Here is a 20,396-nt window from a genome sequence, read left to right on the forward strand (position 1 = left end):
AACTCCTCCTCCTTGCATGGGGAAAATAATATCGTCATCGGCCACTACAGTTTACGAGACACACGGTTATGTAGAGGCCAAAAGGGAAGGAGCTAAAACAGAGCAAGACAGCTTTTAGCGGAAAGACCTACGCTGTGGATAAATGAGCCTTTGGATTAATTTCTTTTGCTGCATCAACGATGTATGTGCGAGGACAAAAAGGACACGCCTGGATTCATGTTGCTGCTCTGCTTTGTCTTTGTGACTGGTCTGCTTCGCAGTTATCTTATTCGATTTCCGAGGAAGTGAACAAAGGCACCGTAGTGGGAAATATCGCGAAGGATTTGAACCTAAATGTACAGGATTTAGAAACCAGGGATCTACGTATTGTTTCGAGTTACAGTAAGACATATTTTGATGTGAATTTACGGACCGGAAATCTCTTTGTTGACGACAGAATAGACAGAGAAGAGCTTTGTCCGCATGTGGTAAAATGCTCGTTGAAAATACAGGCTGCTTTAAATAATCCAATGAATGTACGCAGCATCGAGGTCAATATTCTCGATATAAATGACAACTCGCCTTCTTTTATTGAACAATCGCATTTATTGAGCATCTCTGAATCACTGTCGCCGGGTGAGCGATATCTTCTCCCAGTAGCAGTAGATGCGGACATAGGAAGTAACACAGTAAAGAACTACAAGCTGAGTCAGAATGAATATTTCTCGCTTGATGTGCAGAGCGGTGGAGAGCACGGTGTGTCTGCTGAGTTGGTGCTGCAGAAAGCTTTAGATCGAGAGAAACAGCCAGTAATTAAACTTCTTCTGACCGCTTTAGATGGAGGTAAACCGCCTCGATCAGGGACATTGCAGTTAACTGTTCATGTTATAGATGTTAATGATAATACACCCACATTCAGCAACTCTCTTTATAAAGTGCGTGTCAGGGAAAATGCAAAACCCGGAACGCTCGTAATTAAATTAAATGCGACAGACTCAGACGAGGGCATGAACAGTAAGATCCTGTATTCCCTGATCAAACGAGGAAATATTGATCCATCACATATTTTTGATCTAAATTCAGAAACTGGAGAAATTACTGTGAAGGGAACATTAGATTATGAAGTGACGCCTGCTTATGAGGTCAGAGTTCAAGCCACGGATCAAGGCCAAGTTCCTCGCAGTGCGCACGCTAAACTACTGATAGAGATTATTGATGTGAATGACAATGCCCCAGAAATATCAGTGACGTCACTGATGACTCCTGTCAAAGAGGACGCAGAACTGGGGACAATAGTTGCTTTTATTACAGTGAGTGATAAAGATGGAGGAAACAATGGAGCAGCTAACTGTAAGGTAGAGGGGTCTGTTCCATTTAAACTTAAGTCCAACTACAGAAATGACTATTCATTAGTAGTAGATGGACCACTGGACAGAGAAAACACCTCTCTGTACAATGTCACCATTACAGCCATAGATGAAGGAAGTCCACCTCTGTCCAGCATCAGGGTCGTTACTGTTCATGTCTCTGATGTCAATGACAACGAACCTCGATTTATGGAGCCTGTGATTAATGTTTATGTCAAAGAAAACAGTCCAACAGGATCCGTTATTTCTACGATAAGTGCTGTTGATCCTGATTTGGATGGAAATGCAAAACTCACTTACACGTTGTTAGACAGTTTTCCAAAAAATATTCCAATTTCATCTGTTGTAAACATCAACTCAGAGACTGGAGATATAGTCAGTCTGCAGTCTTTTAACTACGAGGAGCTAAAAACGTTTCAGTTTAAAGTTCAGGCCACAGACTCTGGTCTTCCTCCGCTCAGCAGCAATGTGACTGTCAACGTGTTTATCCTGGATGAGAATGACAACAGTCCCACCATTCTCGCGCCCTATTCTGAGCACGGCTCCGTTAACAGTGAGACCATCCCCTATTCTGCTGAAGCGGGATACTTTGTGGCAAAGATCAGGGCTGTAGACGCAGACTCTGGATACAATGCGCTGCTTTCTTATCACCTCTCTGAGCACAAAGGAAACAACCTCTTCCGCATCGGAACCAGCACCGGGGAGATCAGGACTAAGAGGAGAATGAGTGACAATGACCTGAAAACTCATCCCTTGGTGGTCTCGGTCTCTGATAACGGAGAACCCTCCCTGTCAGCTACTGTGTCTATTGAAGTGGTGGTGGTTGAGAGCACAGCTGACATCCAGACTCAGTTCAGACATGTGCCCATAAAGGAGGAGAGCTTCTCTGATTTAAACCTCTATCTGCTGATCGCCATCGTGTCGGTGTCAGTCATCTTCCTGCTCAGCCTCATCACTTTAATAGCTGTCAAATGCCACAGGACAGACAGCACCTTCAGCAGGTACAGCGCCCCAATGATCACCACCCACCCTGACGGGAGCTGGTCTTACTCTAAAGCTACTCAGCAGTATGACGTCTGTTTCAGCTCAGACACGCTCAAGAGTGACATGGTGGTTTTCCCCGCCCCGTTTCCGCCTGTAGATGCGGAGCTGATCAGTATTAACGGAGCGGACACTTTTACCAGGACTCAGACTTTACCTAATAAAGAAAAGGTGAGTCGAGTTTTCCACTAAAAAGTTACATCTCCTGTCTAAATGCCTTTGTATTTGTTGACAAATAGTTTTTCTCTGTTTTTGCGTAAATTAAACATGTAAAAAATTAGCACAATGACGAATTTCCTTATAGAGAATAACCCATCTCAGTAAAGTCCAACACATGGAAACACCTTTGCATGTATACTGTTAACAGACCTGCGTTAAGAGACCTGGGTTAAGACGGAAAATAGTGGGGATATCCTGAAAGCCGATTGGTAGGGCGCTTTCCGTGGTACTGAAATCGTACTCGTGTTCTCTTGGTCTTCTGTGGCTCACAAACCAGTAACACTGACTTCATGGGGTTGCATTATATCATCACTCATTTTCTTTAATTGCATATTCTGCCAATGTGTTCTTTGCGGTTATTTGTTTTTTAAGGTGACACTGATGAAAATGGATTAGTTTACCACGTGCTGAACAAGCTTCAAATAGTAGATTGTGATAGTATTGCTGAGGTTTGAACAAGGTTTTGTTGCATGTTCTCCGTGTATTACATTAGTTTCAGATTTTTTAAAGAGATCATTGTCGTTTTTTTCTGCAGTAGTCTGTGATTATTCAGAATGATATTTTCCTCTTTACACACACGTTTAAAGTGTTCTTAATCCATCTTAAATTTTAAACTACAGCACATTACAGCTCTTTGAGTATGAGCTATACTATTTTCATATCTGAGTTTTAACGCGTGGGGTCGCTAATGACCACATGTTTTTTTGTAAGCTCGGCGTTTTCTGTCTCCTCCTCTCCGTGTGAATCTCGACAGACTGCGAGTGCTTTGTGAGAGGAACGCGGATGGCGATGAAAAGCAGAGCACCGAAGTGGAGGGGATTAAAAATGCTCACCGATCGAGTGGCGTTTTATGGATGAATATCATTTGCATCGCGTCCCTTTCTTTTGAAGGCAGCTATGGGAAACGGAGGGAATAACGAGATTCTCGGTTGGCTGATCGTCCTGTTTTTATCGGACTGGTCTGCAGCTCAGATTTCGTACTCTGTTTCCGAGGAGGTGGACAAAGGAACTGTGGTGGGGAATCTCGCTAAGGATTTACACGTCAGCGTTCGAGACCTGCAAACGAGGAATCTAAATATCGTGTCCGGGTACAGTAAGAAATATTTCGAGGCAAATGTTAAAACGGGGGATCTTTATGTTAATGACCGAATAGACCGCGAGGAGCTTTGTCCAAACGCCATAAAATGCACACTAAACTTGGAGGCCATACTCAGTAATCCTGTGGTACTCCACCGCATTGAGGTTGTAATTGCCGATTTAAATGACAACGCACCTGCCTTCGTGGAGCATTCTCATTCACTTAATATATCTGAATCTTCACCAACAGGCGAACACTTCTTACTTCCTCTGGCTCTTGACGCAGATACAGGCAGCAATTCAGTAAAGACTTACAGGCTAAGTCCAAATGAATACTTCTCCCTAGATGTACAAAGTGGAGGAGAACACAGTGTCTCTGCTGAATTAGTACTAGTAAAAGCTTTGGATCGAGAAAAACAAGCTGTTGTTAAACTAACACTTACCGCTGCAGACGGAGGCAAACCTCCTAAAACTGGAACTGTACAGATAAATGTGAATGTTCTAGACGTCAATGATAACACGCCGTCATTTAGCAAAACACTTTATAAGGCACGGGTTAAAGAAAATGCTCCAGCTGGATCATTAGTAATTCACCTTAATGCCACAGACTTAGACGAGGGGGACAACGGGAGGGTTGTTTACTCGTTTGTCAAGCGTGCGAACTTCAATCCTGCACATCTGTTTTTTATGAATGCAGAGACCGGCGAGATAACGGTGAAGGGCAATTTGGATTACGAAGTACAGTCAGCTTATGAAATTCACGTTCAAGCAAAAGACCAAGGCGTTTCGCCTCGGAGTACAAATGGAAAGCTGCTGGTGGAAGTAATCGATGTGAATGACAATGCTCCAGAAATTGTGGTGACGTCGCTCATGAACCCCGTTAAAGAGGACGCTGACATAGGAAGTGTTGTGGCTTTAGTGACAGTGACTGATAACGACGGAGGAAAAAACGGTCTTACTAATTGTAAATTAATAGGTTCTGCACCTTTCAAGCTAAACTCTAATTACAAAAATTACTACTCTTTAGTTGTAGACGGACCGCTGGATAGAGAAGGATGCTCTTTGTACAATGTCACTATTACGGCGACTGATGAAGGGACCCCGCCTCTGTCCACCAGCAGCGTAATTACTATTCATGTCTCTGATGTCAATGACAACGCACCTCGCTTCCTTGAGCCCGTGATTAACATTTATGTAAAAGAAAACAGTCCAGTTGGAGCTAGTATCTATACAATAACTGCAGTCGATCCTGATGTAAATGAAAACGCTAGAGTAACATATTCATTTGATGCTGATCCAAAAAGTATTCCTATAACTTCTGTTTTAAACATAAACTCAGAGACTGGAGATATAGTCAGTCTGCAGTCTTTTAACTACGAGGAGCTGAAAACGTTTCAGTTTAAAGTTCAGGCCACAGACTCTGGTCTTCCTCCGCTCAGCAGCAACGTGACTGTCAACGTGTTTATCCTGGATGAGAATGACAACAGTCCCGCCATTCTCGCGCCCTATTCTGAGCATGGCTCCGTTAACAGTGAGACCATCCCCTATTCTGCTGAAGCGGGATACTTTGTGGCAAAGATCAGGGCTGTAGACGCAGACTCTGGATATAATGCGCTGCTCTCTTATCACCTCTCTGAGCACAAAGGAAACAACCTCTTCCGCATCGGAACCAGCACCGGGGAGATCAGGACTAAGAGGAGAATGAGTGACAATGACCTGAAAACTCACCCCTTGGTGGTCTCGGTCTCTGATAACGGAGAACCCTCCCTGTCAGCTACTGTGTCTATTGAAGTGGTGGTGGTTGAGAGCACAGCTGACATCCAGACTCAGTTCAGACATGTGCCCGTAAAGGAGGAGAGCTTCTCTGATTTAAACCTCTATCTGCTGATCGCCATCGTGTCGGTGTCAGTCATCTTCCTGCTCAGCCTCATCACTTTAATAGCTGTCAAATGCCACAGGACAGACAGCACCTTCAGCAGGTACAGCGCCCCAATGATCACCACCCACCCCGACGGGAGCTGGTCTTACTCTAAAGCTACTCAGCAGTATGACGTCTGTTTCAGCTCAGACACGCTCAAGAGTGACATGGTGGTTTTCCCCGCCCCGTTTCCGCCTGTAGATGCGGAGCTGATCAGTATAAACGGAGGAGACACGTTTACAAGAACTCAGACTTTACCTAATAAAGAAAAGGTGAGTTATTGATAACTAAACTGTAGATCGTGAGTCTCTCTTATGACTCTGTCATTTTATGTCTGAAATTGAGGTTCGAGTTTTGGTCATCAGTTGGACATTACTCGAAACTGTTCCTAAATAAATGGCATTTAAAGCACAGTGGTTGCTGGTAAAGTGAGATCTGTTCTCTCACTGACCAGCGACGACGCTGTCCGTGGTCCTGAATTCTGGAGGGTGCTTTTGCGTGGACGTAAAAAAAAAGGCTGCCTAGTTTTTGTTATTTAAACCTTAATAGCAGACAATGTGTCACGTCTTTAATGTGTTTTGTTTTGCTTTGGTAACACACAACTGATATACTGTCGTCTGTATTTACGCACCAGAAAGAGCAGAAAGAGGTTTTATATGATTTTACATTTACACTGATTTTACCACTTCTTTGACCTTCTGCATAATTACCTATATAATATCCACGTCTCTCTACATTAGCACCAAACCAACAGCTGGTGTCGCTGGAGACCGCAATATTTGTGGGGCTCCATTTTATTTCCCAGACTCCTCCTCTGCCTGCGACGCATCAGTAGTCCATCGCTGCTTTGTCAGAAAATATACAAATGGTCAGAAGACGGAGAGAGCTTTGTCTGTTATTCCCCTAAAGTGCGGACATGTCCGAGAATGATTATTTCATTCATTCTGTGTCAGCGATGGGACGTAGAGGACTAACAGTCACGATTTGGATACTAATAATAGCTTTGCTTTGTTTCTGTGACGGCTCCACAGCGCAGCTCTCGTTCTCCGTGTCCGAGGAGGTTGACAAAGGAACGGTAGTGGGAAATCTCGCTAAGGATTTACAAATTAATGTTCAGGAACTGGAAAAAAGGGATTTACGAGTTGTCGCAGGGAATTCTAAGAAATATTTTGACGTGGATTTAAAAACCGGGGCTCTGTTTGTTTGCGATAGGATTGATCGTGAGGAGCTCTGTCCAAATACGGCAAAATGTTCCCTGAATATAGAAGCGATTCTAAACCACCCAATGCATCTGCATCGCATAGAGGTCCAGATTATCGATATTAACGACAATGCACCATCTTTTCGTGAAAGGGAGAAGACTTTCAATATTTCGGAATCTTCTTTTACCGGGGAGAGGTATCTGCTCCCAATGGCGCACGACGCGGACACGGGCAGTAACTCGGTAAAGAGCTACAAGCTGAGTCCAAATGAATATTTCTCACTGGACGTACAGAGCGGCGGAGAACACAGTGAGTCTGCTGAGTTAGTGCTACAGAAATCTTTAGACAGGGAAAAACAGTCTGTAATCCACCTGACTTTAACAGCTCTGGACGGAGGAAAACCTGCTCGAACAGGGACATTAAAAATAGTGGTACATGTTATGGATATTAACGACAATGCTCCGGTTTTTAGTCAACCTCTGTACAAGGCCCGGGTCACTGAAAACGCTCCATTTCAGACATCTGTGCTGACTGTAAGTGCTACAGATTTAGATGAGGGAATAAATGGTGAGATTACGTATTCATTTATTGAGAGGGGAAATTTCAACCCTGAAGCTGTGTTCTCCATCAACCCAGACACAGGGGAAATAACTGTGACAGGAAATGTAGACTATGAAGAGAATACAGCCTATGATATTCGTATACAGGCAAGAGATAAAGGCACGCCTTCTCGAAGTGTGCACGGTAAAGTGTTAGTGGAGGTAACTGATGTTAATGACAACACACCTGAAATCATTATTACATCTCTTATGAGCCCGGTGAAAGAGGATGCTGAGATAGGTACAGTGGTCGCTCTGGTGACTGTGACTGACAAAGACGGGGGTAAAAATGGTCTCACGGGTGCTAGAATTCTGGGGTCGGTGCCTTTTAAACTTAAGCTAAACTACAAAAATTATTATTCATTAACAGTTGATGGACCCCTTGACAGAGAGAGTGTTTCTCAATATAATATCACCATCATAGCTACTGATGAAGGCACTCCACCTCTATCCAGCACCAGTGTTATTCCAGTTCACATTTCTGATGTGAATGACAACGCCCCTCTGTTCTCAGAGCCTGTGATTAATGTCTATGTGAAAGAGAACAGTGCAATAGGAGCTACTATCTTTACTATAACAGCAGTTGACCCTGATATAGGAGAAAATGCAAAAGTTACATATTCTTCATTAGATGATGTATCAAAAAGTATTCCTATAACTTCTGTTGTAAACATCAACTCAGAGACTGGAGATATAGTCAGTCTGCAGTCTTTTAACTATGAGGAGCTAAAAACGTTTCAGTTTAAAGTTCAGGCCACAGACTCTGGTCTTCCTCCGCTCAGCAGCAACGTGACTGTCAACGTTTTCATCCTGGATGAGAATGACAACAGTCCCGCCATTCTCGCGCCCTATTCTGAGCACGGCTCCATTAACAGTGAGACCATCCCCTATTCTGCTGAAGCGGGATACTTTGTGGCAAAGATCAGGGCTGTAGACGCAGACTCTGGATACAATGCGCTGCTCTCTTATCACCTCTCTGAGCACAAAGGAAACAACCTCTTCCGCATCGGAACCAGCACCGGGGAGATCAGGACTAAGAGGAGAATGAGTGACAATGACCTGAAAACTCACCCCTTGGTGGTCTCGGTCTCTGATAACGGAGAACCCTCCCTGTCAGCTACTGTGTCTATTGAAGTGGTGGTGGTTGAGAGCACAGCTGACATCCAGACTCAGTTCAGACATGTGCCCATAAAGGAGGAGAGCTTCTCTGATTTAAACCTCTATCTGCTGATCGCCATTGTGTCGGTGTCAGTCATCTTCCTGCTCAGCCTCATCACTTTAATAGCTGTCAAATGCCACAGGACAGACAGCACCTTCAGCAGGTACAGCGCCCCAATGATCACCACCCACCCTGACGGGAGCTGGTCTTACTCTAAAGCTACTCAGCAGTATGACGTCTGTTTCAGCTCAGACACGCTCAAGAGTGACATGGTGGTTTTCCCCGCCCCGTTTCCGCCTGTAGATGCAGAGCTGATCAGTATAAACGGAGGAGACACGTTTACCAGAACTCAGACTTTACCTAACAAAGAGAAGGTAAGGCTGATATCAGACGCAGGGCAGCCAATGATTTCATGTTTTTTTTGTTTCACATAATATTCTTAAAGCAGCTGGCCACTTTAGGACCACAATGGAAATAAGTCTTCACATTGCCCTTGACGATTATGTGGTTGTTGAGAGTGTGGCCTGACTCCCAAACCTTGATTACACATCTGTGCCAATATTGTAACGCTAACACAAAAAAAGCTGTGTCCTCCATTTGTTCCTCTGTGACCTGTTGGTGAATTAATTTAGCACTTGGTGGCATCATGCAGCACTTACGGACTTTCCACCAACTTTCTTTTTAATGTTTATCCTTTTGTCCATTCCTCTTTAAACGGATCTAGCAAAGCCACCCACTCTTTTCAGTTGATGGCAAGTCAGTATGGATTTTGAGTTAATCTCAAAAATCTCAAAAGCGCTTAAGATTTGATAACTTCATCCTCTGCTTTCATTATTTTTTGTCTCTCTCTTCAACATTACCACAAGATGTCGCTATCACATCACAGAGCTGAAATGCGGTTTTTTTTTTGCCTATGCGACGCTCCTCCCTTTTCGTCTACGAGAGAGGGTTTGTAATTCTTTGTTTGTCGTATCAGTACAGAGCAACCTCACTGTATTGAAGGGCTCTGACGGGGATGTATCATAACTGAGCAATGTAACGGCAGGAGTGATTTTTTTTTTAAATTTTCGAATTCATTTGTCTAGACTTCTATGGACAGGATGCAACAAGGAAATTGTTTCCGGCATTGGATTTATTTTTTGTTCCATGTATCTCACATATGGAGTCTCGCAGCGGCACAGATTGTGTATTCTGTTACGGAGGAATCGAGCCCGGGTACCACTGTGGGAAATTTGGCTAAAGATTTACATCTAGATGTACAGGAACTGGAAAGTCGAGGTTTTCAGATTTCAGGACCTAACACGAGGTATTTCGAAGTAAACGTCAAGACTGGAATACTTCTGGTGAAAGACAGAATAGACAGAGAGGAGCTCTGCTCCCGTAATGTGAAGTGTTCGCTGGAAGTGGAAGCCATTGTGAACTCTCCGCTTAATCTCTATCGCTTTGAGGTTAAGATTTTGGATATAAACGACAACGCACCCTCTTTTCGGATTCCGGGAATTGTTTTAAACGTGTCTGAGTCAGCTTTTCCTGGTGAAAGATTTACACTAGCAAACGCTTTCGATGCAGATGTCGGTAGTTATTCCGTTAAGGGCTATAAGCTGAGTCAAAATGAACATTTCACCCTGGATGTGCAGAACGGTGGTGAACCGACAATGTCTGCTGAAATGGTGCTGCAAAAAGCCTTAGACCGCGAGAAACAGGCGATTATTAAACTAACGCTGACCGCAGTCGATGGAGGAAAACCTCCTAAATCAGGCACGCTGCATATCACCGTGAATGTGCAAGATGTAAATGATAATGTTCCGGTGTTTGACAAGCTGCTGTACAAAGCCACAGTGCCAGAAAACACACCGCAAGGAGCAAGCGTAATTTCTGTACACGCTCGGGATTTAGACGAGGGTCTTAACGGAGAAATAGTGTATTCGTTTATCAACCACGACAATGATAACAACGTAAATAAATTTGCAATTAATCCAGTAACTGGGGAGATTACGGTAAACGGCGAGCTGGATCACGAAAAAAACAGTGCAGTTGAAATCCGGGTCCAGGCGAAAGACAAAGGGCCAAGTCCAAGAGCGTCTCACTGTAAAGTACTGGTTGAAATCACGGATGTTAACGACAATCCTCCCGAAATATCAGTAACATCTTTAGTCAACGTAGTAAGAGAAGACGCACCCACAGACACAATGGTCGGACTTATCACGGTGAGAGATAACGACGCAGATAAAAACGGCGCTGTTCAGGTTAGAATAGTTGACTCAGTACCGTTTACAATTAAAAACACATACAAGAATCATTATTCTTTGGTTGTAGACGGACCTCTGGACAGAGAACGAGCTTCTCAATATAATGTCACGATAACAGCGACTGACGAAGGGGCCCCGCCTCTCTCCAGTACGAGTGTTATTACAGTCCATGTTACTGATGTCAATGACAACGCACCTCGTTTTAAAGAACCTGTGATAAACATTTTTGTCAAAGAGAACAGTCCCGTAGGCGGCGTTATCTACACCGTGACTGCAGATGATCCCGATGTAGACGAAAATGCAATAGTAACGTTTTCAGGAATTAATAATAATCAAAAAAATAATGTAATAGGATCGGTTATAAACATCAACTCAGAAACTGGAGATATAGTCAGTCTGCAATCTTTTAACTACGAAGAACTAAAAACGTTTCAGTTTAAAGTTCAGGCCACAGACTCTGGTCTTCCTCCGCTCAGCAGCAACGTGACTGTCAACGTGTTTATCCTGGATGAGAATGACAACAGTCCCACCATTCTCGCTCCCTATTCTGAGCACGGCTCTGTTAACAGTGAGACCATCCCCTATTCTGCTGAAGCGGGATACTTTGTGGCAAAGATCAGGGCTGTAGACGCAGACTCTGGATACAATGCGCTGCTCTCTTATCACCTCTCTGAGCACAAAGGAAACAACCTCTTCCGCATCGGAACCAGCACCGGGGAGATCAGGACTAAGAGGAGAATGAGTGACAATGACCTGAAGACTCACCCCTTGGTGGTCTCGGTCTCTGATAACGGAGAACCCTCCCTGTCAGCTACTGTGTCTATTGAAGTGGTGGTGGTCGAGAGCACAGCAGAGATTCAGACTCAGTTCAGACATGTGCCCATAAAGGAGGAGAGCTTCTCTGATTTAAACCTCTATCTGCTGATCGCCATCGTGTCGGTGTCAGTCATCTTCCTGCTCAGCCTCATCATTTTAATAGCTGTCAAATGCCACAGGACAGACAGCACCTTCAGCAGGTACAGCGCCCCAATGATCACCACCCACCCTGACGGGAGCTGGTCTTACTCTAAAGCTACTCAGCAGTATGACGTCTGTTTCAGCTCAGACACGCTCAAGAGTGACATGGTGGTTTTCCCCGCCCCGTTTCCGCCTGTAGATGCGGAGCTGATCAGTATAAACGGAGGAGACACGTTTACCAGAACTCAGACTTTACCTAATAAAGAAAAGGTGAGTCGGTGAGTTGAGCTTTCCACTAAAATTCCTTAAAGTTCAACGCAGGCATCATGTATGTAAAATCTAACCCTTCCCAACGAACTGACAAACTACAAGTTTTGTAACTACATCACTAGCTCTGTTGAGTTGTAGATGAAGTATTTCCTAGTTGTTTCTGTGGCCTATTTTCTCTCTTTCGCTGCCTGCTATAGACATATGCGCTGTCCGTGGTACTGAAATCGCGGGGTCTATCAGAGCTTCCTTGTCACGGCAGTTTGCAAAGTGCAAAACTGGGGTGGTTTGTGCTGCCATGTATAATTAGAAGAAAATATAGATCATCACTTTATACAAACATGTAATGAAGTAAACAAAGTCATCAAAACAACGGCATAGCGAAAATACACCTTGTGAATAACGTCATGAAAACTAGCATCAAGCATTTCCGGTAGTCAAAGGCTCTTTGTAAACAACTCTTCATTCTACAGGTTAAATAAATGACCACGTGCAATTATATGCTCAATATCACCTCACTATCACAAATTATAACTTGCATATTTACAAAACACGCACACACACACACACACAAACAAAACCAGCTGAGCACATTGTTGTATACAGCTCCAGCCACACCATTATCCAGCTTTCAACAAAGCGTTTTCATTCTCTGACTTTAAAGCTACGCATCTGGTTTAAAGGAACTCAGCAACGATGTATGAATAAGTTTCTTACCCTCTGTAGGCTTGAAATGTGTGTGGCGGAGGCTCTAGTTGTAGCTTGCTCCTACTTGTCGGTGGCGGGAAGCAGTTGTTGCATAACTTGGATTCGCAGCAGGAAGGCCTACAGTGGATTCAAATGGCGATCCAGTCGCTGCAAAATGAAAAAAAAAAAAGTCCGAATTGTTTTCAAATCCCCAATCTCTGAAACCACTCATGTAGCAAGCCCAAACTGTTTCCAGGAGGTTAAATGGAAACTTTGTCATGTAGCACCAACACTCGGCTGAAAGTGACCTATTTAACAAGTTATTTAGATGCAAGCAAAGATTGTTTGGAACATGCTAAACTCACATTTCGACAGCAGGAGGTCTGATTCTGCTGCAGGTGTTGAGAGGTGTATCCTGAGAGGGTTTGGAGTAGTGAACAGGTCGACGCCTGACATCCATGGCCCAATAAGTTATTTAACGATAACGATAGCGATAAGATAATAAAAAAGACACACTCAAACTTTTCAGGGAAAGGTTTATCTTCTCAGTCATGTCCCGCCGGTGTTAATGCAACAAAAACACAACTTGTGAGAGAGTCCGAAAAGTTTGCTTAGCGTTAACCTGAAGTCAACAAGCCCTGTGAAAATCCAAGATGGCGGGTCTTCTTCTTGTCGCCAGGTGCTCGTTGAATGTGCTTAGTGCTGCCCCCGATGGTCGTCGGCCAGCGGGATATTTGCACTTAAACATAGGTAGCTCATGTCCGACGTGAACATTACCGCAGTCCACCAGAGTAAGTCTTGACTTTGTTATTTTACAGGCGCTTTACATTGACTTTCTGTCAACACTCCGCTCTCTAGTTGAAGTTATCAGTGATTATCTTGTGCCTTATTACAAACCATGTCGCTTTCATGTGAACAGGTGTACGTTCAGTCTGGGAAAGCAGGTGTAAACACAGCTACAGCTACGTTTTAAGGACTGGTGGTCACCCGGTTTCTGTCCGTGCTTTGTGAAACCAGCAATGTACCAAAGCCTGAAGCTGACAGGTTTCATTATGCAGGGCCATCCACCCCTCTGTGGCATTGCACTTGATAGGATTATTAACAGGAGTTTGGCCTATATTTCTTGTTTTGATTCACTTTGGTTCACATTTAGTCATTTTTCTGATTGCTGCCATAAGTTATACAATTTTTTTCCCAGTCCTGTTTTCAGACTGTCTTAAATCAGGTCTTACTCACAGATGAACTGTAGCTCTTCATCATAAAAACATAAACAAGCTCATTTTGAGCTTCATCAGAATTTCAAGCTGATTTCCGGAATAGATACAGTCATAGAGCAAAATCTCTCATAAAAGAAATCATCTCTGGTCCTTATTTGCAGTTGTCTTGATTTCTGAAGTGATTGAAGTAAGGTGGGGTTATGCGCAGAATTGTGTGAGGTCACATATGCTAACTCATTCATAGGCCTTTTTTCACAGCATCACTCTGTTTTGTTCAAATGTCCCACTAACCTGTGACAGTGAGCCTGCGTGCTCAGTTCTAGGACGCTCAGGCTTAAGCAGCTTAATGGAATTCAGCAGACGCTGATTTTATCATTTTCTCCAGTGCTTTTCTTACTGTGACAGGTCTAATGTGTTCTGTGAAAAAGACATATAATAATAGCAATGGTGTAATTTGTCCCCACCTCCTCTGGTACAGCAGGAAAGTGAGGAAGCACACATCTGCAGTGTCAAACCATTGGCAAAATAAGTGAGAACACCTGTTTGGGTGGTACTGTGGGTTTGTCGAGCCTTTAAATCTCTCAGGGTTGGAACTGTCATGGCTTTTAAGACTTAAAAGACCCCCTTCTCTGATCTGGAATAATCCATCTTTCTCCCAGTCTTTGATATTGTCCTACTTCTTTTTGTTCTACTCCTGCAGTCGACTGCTTTTTTCCCAAGCTTTGAATTCTTCACTGTCATGTCTTTGTATTCTACCACGAGGAATCACTTACATATTATTTTGTTGTAAAAGTAATGCTTCTTAATTCCATTGGTTTATAAAATAGGCATATACTCCATGCCCCCTTTTCTGAATAATTTAGGTGTTAGGGGTTGCACATCAAAACCCCAGTGTACTGTGAAACATGGTTACACTTTAATATATGAATGTGTGTCTGTAGTAATAGCTTTACACCCTGACAAAAAGTCTTTTTTTTTGGGTCCAAGCCATCTTTTTCAATACAAAATAATGGTGAGGAGGTTGTGTTCTTTGGCTGTTTATTTATTTAGATGTTATTTGTTTACATTACCTTGTTCACTTAGATCCGCTATTAGCATACTTGCAGTTCCTTATTTATCTTTATTTTGCGTCTCCATGCCTGCTCCATGTCCCTTTTTTTTTTTGCTCTTCAATAACAAAACAAGCACGATATTGCTCAGCTCACGCCGGTTCCTTTTTCCCTTCCTCCTCTTCCTCCTCCTCCTCCATGCTTTCAGACCTCTTTCCCCTCCCCCTCGCCTCTCCCTCTCCTTCACCAGCACTCTGGGAGAAGGGAAGCAGCTGAGAGAAATAACAGGGAATTAACGTCCATCTCTGCAGACATGTGTGTCATCATCCTTAGAGCGCTGTAAACACGATCTAATATATTTTGATTAACATCCCTAATGTGTGCGCAGAGCAGAGGCAGCCCTGATCCGCTCATGCCATGTGGCACAGAAGCGCCTCCTGTATTGTGGTTGAAATCGTCAGTGGATAAATCGAGCCTTTAATGTACGTTCGTGTGGCATTTACATGCATTCAATAATGTTATTATTGCTCCCAACCGGTGGAATGTGTTCAGATATTCTCGGTGAAGCTCGCTGTAGACTGCGATGCTGTGGATCTGTGATGCTTTGAGTCACTCAGACGATATGACCTCATTTCAGGGAGTGGTCCAGAACAAACAAACACGGCCTGATCTGTCAAAACTCTCTTCGTTTGGTTGGTTCAGTGTGAAGGAGACTGAACAAGAGCTGTCTGCGCTTTCAAACAAGACTTTGCATATTGCAAGCGATGCGTGTGGGCTATGTGAAGCTTATAAGTGGGTCAGCGTGTGATTTTTAAAGATGGCAGCGCGCTACATGCACCATCAGACTGAGCCTGCGTTTGGGGGGCTGCTTCGCTCTTTTTCCGATACACTTTCTGTTGTGTGCACAAGATCTCCATACTGTGGCTCCTGAAACAATGCCTGGAGCTGTCTCTCTGCGTATAAGTGGTTCAGTATGTGTTCCGTGTGCTGCAGCTTTCTGTGAATGTGAGTGAGGGGGAGGGGCAGGTAATTTTCCGCTACTCGCTGCAGCAGCAGCAGCAGCAGGGAGCTTCAGGACCGAGGTATCAGCTCCGCTCGGCTCAGCTCTCCCTCTTGCTCGGCTCTGCGGCTGGGCGGGGGCCGACAACACCTTAGTGTCAATCACAGCTAAACGGGTTGGGCGGGGCCAAGGGCTAGGTTGGATGAGGAGGAGAGGCTTTTATCCATGCGGCCATCAGAACATTGTGTCTCTGTATGTGTGTGTTGTGCTACAGGATATTTTTATGCAGCCGAAAGACTGTACACGTTTAGGCAGACATTGCTGTGGGTGTTGTATAGAACCATGCTAATAGTAAATGTAGTAATAATAACAATAACATATAAGAAGTAGTGAGAGAGCTATAGCTTTGTGGCAGTATAGTGGCTTGGGGTTTAGACGTTGGATCTGATAAAAGCTTCTAACTGTGCCTCCCCCAGTGCAGAAAAATGCATTAAATTATTGATTCTACACTACATTATCCTGGTTGAGGCACACAGCTAAGTGGTTCACTGTTCATAGATTGCAGCCCTGCAGTGATGGCTTCCACCTAATTTTGATGGAGTACACAGATGGGTTCAACAGATGGACTGAAAGCATAACATAGAAATGTCCTTACCTCATCAGTTTTAATACACGGTGACAAAACAGCATCACAGTTAACAGAAAATGTGTTTATTTTTCTTCTCTGTCTGTCACACACATGTCTTATGCACTTCCTGTTTTCCCCTCTACAAGGGTGTGTCCTTTGTGCAAGTGAGGTTAGCTCTGCTATCTGTGGTTACCATGGAGACTGTTCTGAGCCATAATGAAATGATGAACTAGTCTGTTTCCAGGGAGCTGCCAGTATGTACCCGCCCCCACCCAGACATCCATCCATCCCAGCATGTGTTGTAGACGCAAGCAGGAAGGAAACAGGGTGGACACAATGGGAGGCAGGAGAGATGGAGAGAGAGAGAGAGAGAGAGAGAGAGACAAAGAGAAAGATGCAGACCAGAGATGTACTGCATCTTGGGCAGAAATGCCAAGTCAGACGAAGCAAGCGAGGGAAAAGTGCATGAGATTTAGGGAATCAGTTCTAAAATGGGAGAGGGCTTTAGAGGAACTCACAAATACAGCGGCACAGATTCAGGCCTTGAGCGTGAGATAGCGAGAAAACTGGTGCTTCTGAGGATGAGATGGACAAAAAAACACATTAAATACATGCCCTGCAGCTGAGTGAGAACATCACAGGCTTACAATTGGTCACAGATAAAAGGAAGAACTTATCACCACCCCTCCCCTTCTCCCCCACTTCCACCAACCCATTCTCCATCCGTGCTCCCTCTTAGTGGCATCGGGATGCTATTGCAGGCACTAGATTAGCTTTGTCATGCTCAGAACTACGGGTTGCATCCTCTCCCATCCGGCAAGGATACAAAGCCAGGGCATCCTAAGAGGGAAGTATCCAAAGCCTGCCTGTTTTTTCTGATAGCTTTGTTCGGTACCATAACAAGAATCTGTTTGATTTATGCACAGGCTCAACCAGGACAACCAAGGAACTGTTTAACCCTTGCAGGGCCCCAAAGGAAGGGATTTGTGCTGCTTTTAGTTCTCTCATGCCCTTTATTATTGAAAGCAAGGTACACAAGGGATCAGCACAAACAAACATACCCAGAGAATTCCTCCTCCACCCGCTTATCGTGTCCACCTGAGTAAAAGGATTGCAGTTACCATGGGACTTTTGTTCCGGAGATTTTAAAATGGGAAAGTTTTTGTGCATAGAAAAAATTATGATGAGAAGAAGGTATGAGAACATGGCTTTGTTGTCGTGCTATAAAGGAATAACAGCAGTCACAAGTCAGCTTCTGCTAATTTGACAGTCTGTGTTTTGGGCTTTGTATCTCAGAAGTTGTTTTTCTGCTCATATTTTATATAAATAGAAAGAGTGATACCGATAAAGCAAGTGGCAGCAAAACAAGGGCAGATTGAGACACTTAATCTGTGATACAAGATTTTTGATTTCCTCCTTTGGAAAGGAGTTCAGCTGACTTGTTTCCTGTGTGTGTGATGTGTGTGTGATATTTATCTCATACATTTATTGGTAAATTTATAAGCTCTGTTTTGACAAATACACATATGGCAGTGGTGATGTAGATTCTACCATTAGTATGCTGTATGCTGATCTTTCTTGTCTCACCTCTGGGGGGTGCCTCGCCTTATATATTGCTTCATCCACTGCGGTCACTGTGTTGGAAATGAGAAAGAAAATGACTGCCACTGCAGGCTGATGGCTGTGCCCTCCTTCTCTCCTTCTCTCTCACACTCCCTCCCTCCCTCTCTCACTGTCTTAAACACACACACACTCATGGCTGGGATTATGTTCTAGTGCTTTGGCTTAATGAGAAAGCCTGTGTGGATGGACAGTGGGGTGATGATCACGTGTCCATCCCTTGTACTACCGATTTTTTCCAACAGAGGGACCAATTTCTCTGTCTCTGCCACCTCTGCTCCCTCCTGCCTCAGCCTGCCTCTCCCACTCACACAGCAGGATAAAATTTTGCAGTGCTATTGGCTTTTAACCTTTGTATTTTATTTTTTATTCTTCTAAACCGAGGCATAACTCCTAACATTCACTTTGTTTTAATCCCAGCTTTTTTGTCATGTAAATTCGAGGGGCTGTTTTGTGTTATTTCAGTGCATCTTTTTTAATTTGCTAAATCTCCAGGCACATTTCCTGACACCACAGATGCCATCACCCCCCCCCCAAACCACCCACCCCAGACAACAGCCTGCAAGCACTGCCTATTTCTCTCATTCATCCTTTCTGTGAACTAACATGAAAAAAAATGTAAATATTATTTCTGCCTTTGACATTCTACCACTACTATTAAGTCTACAATATGACAATGTTGTCTCTTTGCACAGAGTGGCCCTGAACTAAAGCTTTATGATGCACGGTTTATCAAGAAAAACATAGATTTGATTGTGGATGTGAATAATGGTCTTTTTCTTAATCAGTGCCCTTGATGGCTGTCTCCTGCCATTTAAGCATGAAGAGGAAAATGCAAAAGATGCTCTGACATTCATTCAGACAAATTAATTTTGTTTTTATAGTTGTGTTTTACACTGCCTTTGTGTGAGTGTGTGCGTGTGTGTGCATGTGTGCACGAGCGTACACACCTACAGGCACAAATGCCCTTTAAGTTTGCACGACTGCCTGTTTGTATATGTGTTGAGTGAGGGAGTGATGTAAGGAGTCGTGCTTCATGATAGCCCAGGCGTGACCCGTTTCAGTGTGGATCTCTCCTGTCATCTGACTCATGGAAAAAAAAAGGGGGGGTCTCCGTATAACAGACTCCTAGGGGAAGTAATATGAATGGGTTTTAGAGTGTCCGCTTACAGTATTAATGAGGATGAGTCTTACTGAAGAGAATGTTATTAATATGGTGGCCATCTTGCATAATTGATGGAACAGGGGGGATGTTAATATTCTGGCAGAGAGAATGAACAAAGAGGGAATCTCAGTTTTTAAAATCTGAATTATTTCTCTTCCTTGTAGATAACACAGGCCTTCCTTTGTAAAGCCACTGTTTTTTTTTTTGTTTTTGTTTTTTTTGTTTGTTTTTGTCTATCAGTCTGAAAAAGGCATGAACTCTTGTGTTTCCACTTAAGACCCCAGTATGCCCCTCAGCCAGCCCTCAGCTGGAAGAGCGGATGTCTGACAGATGCGCAGCTGGAGATACTCCAGAGTGGAGAGTGTAGGCGAGAGACGACTAATGGGAGAAGTGAGAATATGGAGGGACTGGATTGGGGGTTGAGAATCCAAAAACAAAAGTCAAGGTCAGGCAAATGAATTGCTTGGGAGGGTTGAACAAATTTCCTGGTGAATTTTTAACAAGAGATACAGAAAAAATAAACACCAATAAGCCAATTAGCTCTTTGAAATCAGTGTTTGTTGGTGCATAACAGGCGTCTGTCTGCAGGTGGAATAATGGTGATAACTTTATCTGCAGGACCCTTGAGTGAAAAATGAAATAATCCACAGCTCAGCGGCGTTCAATTAACGTCGAGACAGATGGGGGGGGGGGGTTGAAACAGGTATGAGAGAGCTGTAACATATCAAATACCTCAGAAGAGTAGAGGGTGAAAAAGGAGGAGAAGGAGCGAGACAGGTGCAAAGGTCAGGTGTAAATCCAGCTCTGTGTTTGTTGTTCACGAGATAAACGTCGCCTGTTTTCATGTTTGTATTACTGCCAAACACGGAGGTTCAAAACGTCCCACCGGGGAAAATCTGCTAAATGTCACGGTTAGCGAGGCAGACTGTACATGTAGACCCATCTGAGCCTCTTAGCCCCGACTGAAAGAAACTCTGTTATCACCACTGCTCAGTG

The 20,396-nt window shown here is 43.8% G+C and overlaps 3 protein-coding genes across 10 annotated transcripts in view; all 3 read left to right on the forward strand.

The window, feature by feature from the left end:
- LOC121188169 (protocadherin alpha-C2-like) overlaps positions 1-20,396 on the forward strand; it is a 132,260-nt gene that overhangs the window by 87,332 nt on the left and 24,532 nt on the right. The window contains exon 1 of one of the 8 annotated variants that reach the window (XM_041047766.1): positions 3,504-5,873. The exons of 6 other annotated variants lie outside the window; for them this stretch is intronic. In XM_041047766.1, the coding sequence (XP_040903700.1) occupies positions 3,504-5,873 (2,370 nt within the window). Of the gene's footprint in view, positions 1-3,503; positions 5,874-9,652; positions 12,038-20,396 lie in introns of those variants that run through there. One more of the 8 variants, XM_041047763.1, reaches the window with a different exon arrangement.
- On the forward strand, positions 180-2,579 carry LOC121188869 (protocadherin alpha-2-like). The gene has a single exon (XM_041048816.1). It carries the CDS (start codon positions 180-182, stop codon positions 2,577-2,579), a length of 2,400 nt encoding a protein of 799 aa, XP_040904750.1.
- Positions 6,490-8,995, forward strand: LOC121188870 (protocadherin alpha-3-like). The gene has a single exon (XM_041048817.1). It carries the CDS (start codon positions 6,518-6,520, stop codon positions 8,993-8,995), a length of 2,478 nt encoding a protein of 825 aa, XP_040904751.1. The 5' UTR covers positions 6,490-6,517.

Source organism: Toxotes jaculatrix, chromosome 10 (genome assembly GCF_017976425.1).
Source record: "Toxotes jaculatrix isolate fToxJac2 chromosome 10, fToxJac2.pri, whole genome shotgun sequence".
NCBI classification, from domain to species: Eukaryota; Metazoa; Chordata; class Actinopteri; family Toxotidae; genus Toxotes; species Toxotes jaculatrix.

Excerpts from the sequence above, each read along its gene's own strand:
- LOC121188869 (XM_041048816.1), top strand. The coding sequence starts at position 180 with ATGTATGTGCGAGGACAAAAAGGACACGCCTGGATTCATGTTGCTGCT.
- LOC121188870 (XM_041048817.1), top strand. The coding sequence starts at position 6,518 with ATGTCCGAGAATGATTATTTCATTCATTCTGTGTCAGCGATGGGACGT.